The sequence below is a fragment of the Stenella coeruleoalba genome (assembly GCF_951394435.1).
Source record: "Stenella coeruleoalba genome assembly, chromosome: 1".
NCBI classification, from domain to species: Eukaryota; Metazoa; Chordata; class Mammalia; order Artiodactyla; family Delphinidae; genus Stenella; species Stenella coeruleoalba.
In genome coordinates this window covers 2127510-2135981 of record NC_137169.1, presented here as the reverse complement: position 1 = coordinate 2135981, position 8472 = coordinate 2127510, and the positions used below count along the sequence as shown (strand labels likewise).

General features: G+C 64.9%; 1 protein-coding gene across 1 annotated transcript in view; it reads left to right on the top strand.

Annotated features, from left to right (window-relative positions):
• Positions 1 to 1270: 1270 nt before the first annotated feature.
• The window catches only part of LOC307196274 (multiple epidermal growth factor-like domains protein 6), a gene marked incomplete at its 3' end in the record, with an annotated part of 47361 nt that continues 40159 nt past the window's right edge, over positions 1271 to 8472 (top strand). The window contains exons 1-2 of the mRNA XM_079941081.1: positions 1271 to 1658; positions 7016 to 7150. Of these exons, the coding sequence (XP_079797207.1) occupies positions 1543 to 1658; positions 7016 to 7150 (251 nt within the window). The 5' untranslated portion in view covers positions 1271 to 1542. The remainder of the gene's footprint in view (positions 1659 to 7015; positions 7151 to 8472) is intronic.

Sequence of the window (8472 nt, the reverse complement as noted above, 5' to 3'; positions counted from 1 at the left end):
AGTGCACGTGTACCCAACACCCGTTTCGTGCCAAGCGCAGCTCTGGAGGGGAACGGGTCGGGTCTTTAAAGATGGGCAGCGGGTGGACCTCTGGGAAGCTCTCGGGGTTGGCGGGGACTTGCACCCCAGGGCAGGGCCCCGCACTCACACGGGCACTCTTGGGCTCTCTTCGGGCAGGCCCTTGGGAGCCCAGGAGGAGCATGGGCCAGCCCTGCTCTGGGGAGCCCAGTGTGGGGCTGAGGGGTGAGATCCTGTCGGGCCATCACTGAGCAGGGGAGTCAACCTGTGTTTGGGGTTTCAGAAGATGGTGAATTCACCCTGCTGTAGACAGAATTGTGTCGCCCACGAAATTCATACGTTGATGCCCGTACCCCCAGTGTGACTGTATTTGGAGATGGGCCTTTAAGGAGGTGGCTAAGGTTACATGAGGTCATAAGGGTGGGGCCCTGATCCTATAGGTCTGGTGCCTTAGCAGAAGAGTAAGAGACACCAGTGCTGCGGTCTCTGTCCCATCTCCCACGCCCACCAAGCGAGCACACACCAGGAGGCAGCGTCTGCAGGCCAGTCAGCGTCTTGACCCTGGGCGTCCAGTCTCCAGAACGTGAAAAACCAAACATCTGGATGTGTTGACTGGGACACCGCCGAAGGGCCGTCGGACTTGCGGACCTCCGTCTGCTCTCCGCGCGTGATCCAGCGGTTTTCTTAGATTGACAGATTGAGTCAAGGTCTGCAGAGCCAGCCCGCCTTGTTCAATTCCCGGATCTGCAGTTTACAAGGGGCGACTAGGGGCGCTGCTCCCAACCGGACCTCAGTTTCCCCATTTGTACAGCAGGGTGGCAGCAGGGCTGGCCTGACAGAGACCCCCGCTCCCCTCCGTAGGATGACGGGGGTGTGGGGTCCGGTGTCACGAAGGACTGCCTTAGCAGGGGGTGAGGGGCGGGATCTCTGGTGCCCCGCCCCTTGGTCACTCGTGTCGCACGGGACCTGGGACTTTGAGCCGGAGAGGGGCCGGGAGCGCGAACGGGCAGCCGTGGGTGGGTGGGTGGGGCGCCGGGGCTGAGGACCCAAGCGGGGGTGTGGGCGGGGCTGTGGGCGGGGCTGGGAGCCGGGGCGGGCAGGACCGGGAGTGGAGCATCTGCGCGGGGACGGGCTGTGGGCCGGGGTCCGGGCCTGGGGGCGAGCCGGGGGCGGGGCGAGGTCGGGGTGGGCGGAGTCGGGGTCGGGGCAGGGGGCGTGGTGAAGGCGGGCCGGCCTCTCCCGCGCGGGGCTCGGCGCACACTGGGCTTTCCGCGCCGGGGCGGGTGTCTGCCGGGGCTCACCCAGGCGCACAGCACTCTGAGCTGCCCTCGAGCGCGGGCAGGAAGCCGGACCCTCGCCACCTGAGGCGACCTCACGCTCGGCGGGACCCGGAGCGGCACCTGTGGCTGCGCCCCGTGCGCCCCCCGGGCCATGGCGCACGTGGAGACGGCGGCTCCGAGCGCCTGCCTGGGCCGCCTGTGAGCCGGGGACCGGAGGAGGGAGCGGCGCGGCGCGGCGGGCACGATGCCTTTCCTTCCGGAGGCGGGGGCGGCGGGGCGCGCGGTGGCCCTGGCCCTGGTGCTGCTGTTCCTCGCCGTGTCAGCGGGCGCCAGCGCCCTGTTCCGCCTGCAGCCCGGCATGTGAGGAGCGGGGACGGGAGCGGGAGGGCTGGCGGGACGTCCGGAGCCCCGGAGCCCTGGGCGGCTTGTTCCCCGGGACCCTGAGAACACGGGGCTCATTGCCTTAACGGGGGAGGGAGAGGTTAAGAGACAAGGGGCTGGGTCTGGGGGCGCTTCCGTGGCAGGACCACCCGGCCTCTCGCCTTCCCCTTCCTCGTCTGTCTTTTTAAATTTAATTTAATTTTATTAATTTATTTTTGGCTGCGTTGGGCCTTCGTTGCTGCGCACGGGCTTTCTCTAGTTGCGGCGAGCGGGGGCTGCTCTTCGTTGCGGTGCTCGGGCTTCTAATCGCGGTGGCTTCTCTTGTTGCGGAGCACGGGCTCTAGCCGTGCGGGCTTCAGTAGTTGCAGCATGCAGGCTCAGTAGTTGTGGCTCACAGGCTCTAGAGCACAGGCTCAGTAGTTGTGGCACATGGGCTTAGTTGCTCTGTGGCATATGTGGTATCTTCCCAGACCGGGGATCAAACCCGTGTCCCCTGCATTGGCAGGTGGATTCTCAACCACTGCGCCACCAGGGAAGCCCCCTCCTCTGTCTTAACTCTGCATCATGGGTTTGCAGGCTGGGTGGAACCTGCATCCTGCCGAGGTGAGGGAACCTGGGCAGGGTCTGGCCAGGGAGCTTGGAGAAGGCCAAGAGGAAGCAGCCTGTGCCCACTTCCTTCCAAAGCCTGCCTCCTGGGGCCTGGGGGCTGTGCCCGACAGGGGGCTGCTTGGGCTTGGTTTATGTGTTAAACATGTGGGCTTTGGGCCTGGGAGACAGAAGGCATTCAGTACCAGACGGGCAGGAAGAGAGGGTCAGGGAGCCAGCCAAGATGAATTTAATTTTGAAAGATGATTCCCCAGTGGGCTGTTTAGCGGTCTGTTTCAAACAGCAAATCGATCCTTGTGTTGGCCTCAAAGGAAAACTGGTGCAAAGTGAGCCGGTCCGGAGGAGGAGGGGTGGGGGAGAGCTTGCTGGCAGCCCCCATCCCCGCGCTCCCTCAGGGTGCTGGGCCGGGGGCCCGCAGAGCTTGGAAAGGCAGCTGAGGGGCTGCAGAGGGGCAGCGAGGGGCCCAGGCTGAGGTTGGGGCTTCCTGTGCAGGGCTTGTCCCAAGGGCCCCGTGCACTTGGCCATACAGGAGGAAAGGACGGGCTTCCAGGCAGAGCTGCAGAAGGGACAAGTCCACGCCCCCTGGACCCTGGGTCTTGCTTTACTCCAAGAAGGAAGAGTTCCTCGTGGCCTTTTCAGAGGAGCGTGGTCTGGGGCCCCGAGTCCTGCCTCTCCATGTGACTTCTGCCCAGCATTGCTCTTTGCTGTGATCCCAGTGAGTTTAGTTTGTCCAAGGGAAGCTGTGGCCTCAGAAGGGATTATCACGGGGCATTTGGCCGCGCAGCCTGACTGCTCTTCACACGGTTGGCTGGGGATGTCCAGAGGCCCAGGCTCCCGGGAATCCCAGGGTGCTGGTCAGGGTGGACAGCTGCTCAGCCGTTGAGGACGTTGGGGATGGAGGGCTCTGCTCTAAGAGGGGCTTCTGCCCCAGTGCGCTTGTGGGGACCACTGATCGCCCTTCCGGGCCCCCGGTACTGAGCCTGTTCCCTGGGGTCTGCCCACTCATCCAGGGCTCTGGGAGGCCACTAGCCAGCCTGGGGTGGGCTTTCCACCAGCCGCTGGAGGATTGCAGGAGAGGTCAGCCTTCCTGCTGCTTGCTTTCTCCAAAGCCTCCTCCCCCTCCCCCCTCCTCCCCACCTCCCCCCCCACTCCTCCCCTCCCCCTCCCCTCCCCTCCTCCTCTCCCCTTCCCCTCCTCCCTCCCCCTCCCCCCTTCTCCCCCCCCACCCCGCTCTTCAGATCCTTCAAGGCTCCTGTCCCTCCTCCTGGGGCGCCTCCCACCTGCCCTCTGGGGGCCTGTGCCCCTATTTCTCATCCTGGGGCGTTGTCCCTCCACTCTCTGATGCCCTCCTTGTGTTGAGTTCCGTGCCACCTGCGAGCATACCTTCCCATTCCTGTCTGTAAGCACCTGCCAGGACCTGTGGTGGGGCCGCAGTGGGCACTGCTGGCTGGCTGAACAAGTGGGGGGCTGCTAGCTCTAGCTGCTAGACCCCCGAGAAACCTTGTGAACGGGCCCATTCCGCAGCTTGTTCTGTGCAGAAAGGAGGCGGGCGCCAGCGGACTCCTGGAGGTGCCAGAGTTGCCTCTTTGCTCCCCGCACCCCAGAGGGACAGGGGAGGGGGCCTGGAGAGCAGTGAGGGTCCCCGAAAGTCCTTTTCCTTGAAGGTCCCGTCGCCTGTGCCGCCCTTCCCTTCGCGGGCAGCCCCACCCTCTCTGGCCGGCTTAAAACCTCCATGGTGGGCCTGTGGGGAGGCAAAGGAGGAGGGTGCTCTACGGGGGCTCCCCCTGCCTGGCAGCCCCAGGGGCTCTGGGGTCCCGACAGCTGGGACGCAGGAGTGACGTGGCTGGTCCTTTGGCTCCTGCTGGCCCACGTGTCCAGATTCCAAACCGGCCAACGCTTACTTATTTATTTATTTACGTACGTCTCTGAGATGAATCTCTGCAGCCGTGGAAGGGTGCTGGCCTTTCTCCCTGGGGCCTGGACTGACCGCTGACTGTGTGTGGGGCTGGTCAACGCAGGGCTGTGGGAGCAGCGCCTGGGCACAGGGAGCTCTGACCAACCTGAGTGAGTCTGCAGAGCTCGGAGGAGACATCAGCTCACAGCACTGCTTCCCCCTGGGTTGGAGTCCTCTGGGCAGCTGTGCGTTGCAATCAGTTCGTTACATTGGCCCCTCCCATCCAGAGCGGGACAGGCCCTCCAAGCTCAAGTTCCTGCTTGCAAGTAACTCTTGGACCCACTGGCCCTGAGGGTTGGAACGGCCCCCATTCGCTGAGGCTGAGGCTTCCTCTGGCCATTCAAAGGCCCCTGCTCACCGGTCAGGGAGTTTGAAAGCTGAACTGTACTTTCAGTGGCCTGTGGGCAACTCCCAGTATCTGCGTCCTGCTTCCCCATCTCTCCTGGGGCTGAGGCTGATGGACGGAGGGAAAGGGCAGGGAAGGAGTACATCTATGGCCAGCTGCCTCACGCCAGGCCCTGCGTTTGCTGCTGGGCACGTGCTTGACGCTGTGATCAATTGTCCACTTGTCTGGTGGGGAGATCCGGGTGTCCAAGAGTGATCTGCCTGGGTCATGACATCCCTAGGACCCCGGAGCCTGTAAAAACAGACGTGACGGAGACGCTGCTCAGCGGCGCAGCCCCCTTCCTGGACCAGGGGGTGTGTGCAGCCAGGCTTCCCCAGCGGCGCAAGGCCAGCTGCCCTGCTTCCCTGCCCCGGTGTTCCCCACCCTCACCCTGGTGCCTTGTGGGCCCAGGAACTGCCCACCCTGGAGGGACGCTTCTCGTGCCCACCCTCACCTCCAGCTCCAGGCGAAGGCCACCAGCCTCCAGGAGCCCTGCTCTGCCCCGGGGAGTAGATGGCCCGACAGCTGGGATGAGTACCCCCTCCGCCCAAGCTGTGTTCACTTTGTAGCTGGGAAATTGCCTTCCCTCCCCGCAGATGGGCAGCTGGATCCAACTTCAGGAGCAGAGGGGCCCGAGCAGGGACTTCTGCTCCACCTCAGGGGTCTTTCCTGTGCCCTCGTCCCACTGGCCTCTTTGTTTCCTCCTCGGCTCTCCCTCCCCCATCCCACTTCCTCCCTCCTTCCAAATGGAAAAGCCAGCTACGCTTGTGCTTCTGAGGTGCCAGAAGCTTCCCAGAGGAGAAAATCATTCCAGCGCGAGCCCCTCCTCCCTTTAACCGTTTTCAGGGATGTGGAGAGCGAGGTGCGACCAGAGGGAAAACCTGGCATCCTGGAAGCCAGGTGGCCCTGCAGGCCTGGGAGACCAGAGTCACGCAGGTGCCTTGGGGGGGCGGGGACAGGGCGGGCAGCGGACGGGAGAGTGACCAGAGCACGCGTACCGGAAAGGCTGCTGTGTGGCCTCGCTGTGGTCATCTCGCTGGTTAGCGGCGGCCCTCGTGGCTGAGGTCTGAGGGGTCCAGGAAGGAGGGGGCCCTTCAGAGGAGAGCAGCAGCCCCTACTCTGGGGTTTTCTGCCAGGCGCCAACTTCCCGAGCTCCGTGCGGGGTGGTTCTCCTGCTGACCGAGTGGCCAGACCTGCTCCCCCCGCAGCCCCCCTGAGATGATGGACCCCTGTGAGCCATGGCGTGCCCTCCCCAAGGCCCTGACAAGGCACGCTGCGTGCTGAGCTGGGTCGGCGTATGTACGGGAATGGTGGTGACATCCCAGGGGATGTGGGGCCTCGTGACCCAGAGACACAGGGACGTGCCAGATTCCAGACACGTGTGCTCTTGTGTCAGGAGCCCTCGAGGCACCTGCTGCCCCCTTCATAGGTGCTGAGGCCGAGGTGCAGAGAGGGTCAGTAACCTTCCTCAGGCCGCATAGCGGGCCCCAGGCCTGGGTTGTTGGCTCCAGAGCCTGTGTTTGTAACTGTCCTCGGAACGTGTCGCCTCCATCCTCACAGGCCACCCACGGCTCGGGGGGGCTACTTCAGGGTCCAGGCCAGGCCCTGCAGCCTGGAGGCTCAGAGGCCATCGGGCCTAAGCTCTCCCTTCCCTTCATCCTCTCCTCCCTGCCCCCGCGGGAAGAGAGCGGAGACTTGATGTCTGCGTGCTGGGCAGAGGCGGGGGTGAGAGTTGGGAGCAGACATGATGCTGCACTTGCAGCAGTTCACTGGGGCCTGATCTTGGTTTGCAAATGGCAGTTCCTCCTGGGCCTGTCTCTCCTGGAGGCACCTACGAGGCCACCTGCCCTGGCCGACGGGAGCCTTCTCTGTGCCGGCTCAGTGAGCCCTCACGACACCCTGCGAGGCCAGTGCCACGAGTCCTCACCTGCCAGGGCGCACCCGAGGCTCAGGGAGGTCCCCTGGCTTGTGTGTCTCATGCTTGTGCCCCAGCTTGGGGCGTCTCGGAAGCAGGGAGAGTCGGGGCTAGAGAACGCCAGGGTCAGAGTCAGACGGACTCAGGGTCGAGTCGTCACTGTTCCCAGGACCTCCACGTCCCCTGTTTGCGGGGCAGTGGCCTCTACGCTTTGGGGTCTTGGCAGGGTTGGAGGGGTGCTCCGGGCGGCGTGGCCCACGTGAGGGGAGGGTCAGGCGTGGCCCTGGGAGCCCCTCCTTCTTCCCCTGAGCATCCGCTCCCTCAAGGCCAGGCCTGTGCAGGCCTGGGGTGGGCACCGGGCTGGGTGCCCTGCCACGGGGCCCGGCCTCGGGTCTGGACGGCTGAGTACCCGAGGGTGAGCACGCAGGGGGGTTGGTGTTGGTGGCAAGAGTGCTGACCGTCTGTCTGTGTCCCAGGCCCAACGTGTGTGCGGAGCGGGAGCTGACCCTGGTGGGCCGTCGCCAGCCCTGCGTGCGGGCCTTCAGCCGCATGGTGCCCGTGTGGAGGCCGGGCTGCGGGCGGCGGGACTGGTGTGTCGGCCACAAACGCAGGTGCGTGCAGGGCTCCCCGGGTCCCCTGGGGGGGGGGGGCTGCTCACACGCAGAGCAGCATGGGCCACTCAGGCGGAGGGGTGGCCGGGCCGTCCGGGTCTCAGGGCACAGGCACCGCCCCCGCCCCGTCACTGAAGCCCCACACCTGAGGTCGAGGCCTCTGACAACCTTGGGCTGTGGCCGCCGTGGGGGCTCTTCCCGGGCTGTAAGCGCCTGCTCGGCGGCCACCTGGGGCCCTGGTGGGTGGGGGAGGACCCCGTGGGGAGGGGGCCTCGGAGGGGAAGGGGGAGACTCTGCGGGACAGGAGGCGACCCTGCAGGGAGAGGTACTGACCACGCAAGAGGGTGAAAAGCGGGGCGCCCAGCCTGCCGAGGTCCTGGCTGGAGGCTGCAGCTGCTCTCTGACCCCAAGCCCGTGCGAAGCCTTTATTGCTCGAGACTTTATTTCACGATCAAACGGAGGAGTGTCTGCCTCTCTCTCTTCTCTCTATAGACTCGGGTTCTGGCGTCCGCCTGGTTGCAGAGCTGGGTGGGGTGGGGTGGCGAGGGGATCCCGTCGTTGGGGAGGAGGACTGAGTCCTCCGACGGGAGTGTGCTGTCCAGCCACACGTCTTCGGGCCGTGAACCTGCTGGGCCCCCCCCGGAGCAGGGTGGGGGGCGGCCTTAGTTTTAAACGTTTGCTGTATGACTCGTACACGTGCAGAACGGAGAGACGGGGCAGTTACGTCTCAGCGTGGTTCTCAGCTGGTGGCGGTTCGTCTCCCTGCTGGCGACCTTGGCGGTGTCTGGAGAGTTTGGGTTGTGAGGGGTGGACTGGAAGGATGGGGCAGGTGGAGGCAAGGATGGCCCTTCCACCACGAAGGTCCCGCCCCAGGGTCAGGAGGGCCGAGGCTGGGCCACGGCCAACAAGAAGGAGAAATTACCACCATCGTTTCCCAGAGACGTGCATCTTCCAGTCTGTCCTTCCCAGCTTCCACACTCGCGTGGATGTAGGTGGATTTGCTAAACGGGTATCAGGTCATGTCAGCTGCCACCCCCCTCCCGCGCCCCGCCCCCCAACTTGTGAAAGGGCGCTCTTTTGGAAGCAACCAGAAGCCCTGTGGTCCCTGGGCTGGAGAGTGGAGTGGGTGGCCGTGCTGCGGAGGCCCCTGTCACTGGCTGTCAGACCGTTTCTCCAGGCTGGCCTGGGCAGGGCGGGGGACAGCGTTTCCAAGGTGGCTGGTGCCTCAGCTTCCTGGCGGGGAGTCCAGGTGCTGGGGAGGCCGTGTGCAGCCTGGGGCAGGGGTGTGTGTTCTGGGTCGCAGTTTCCTGGGAAGGCTCGGG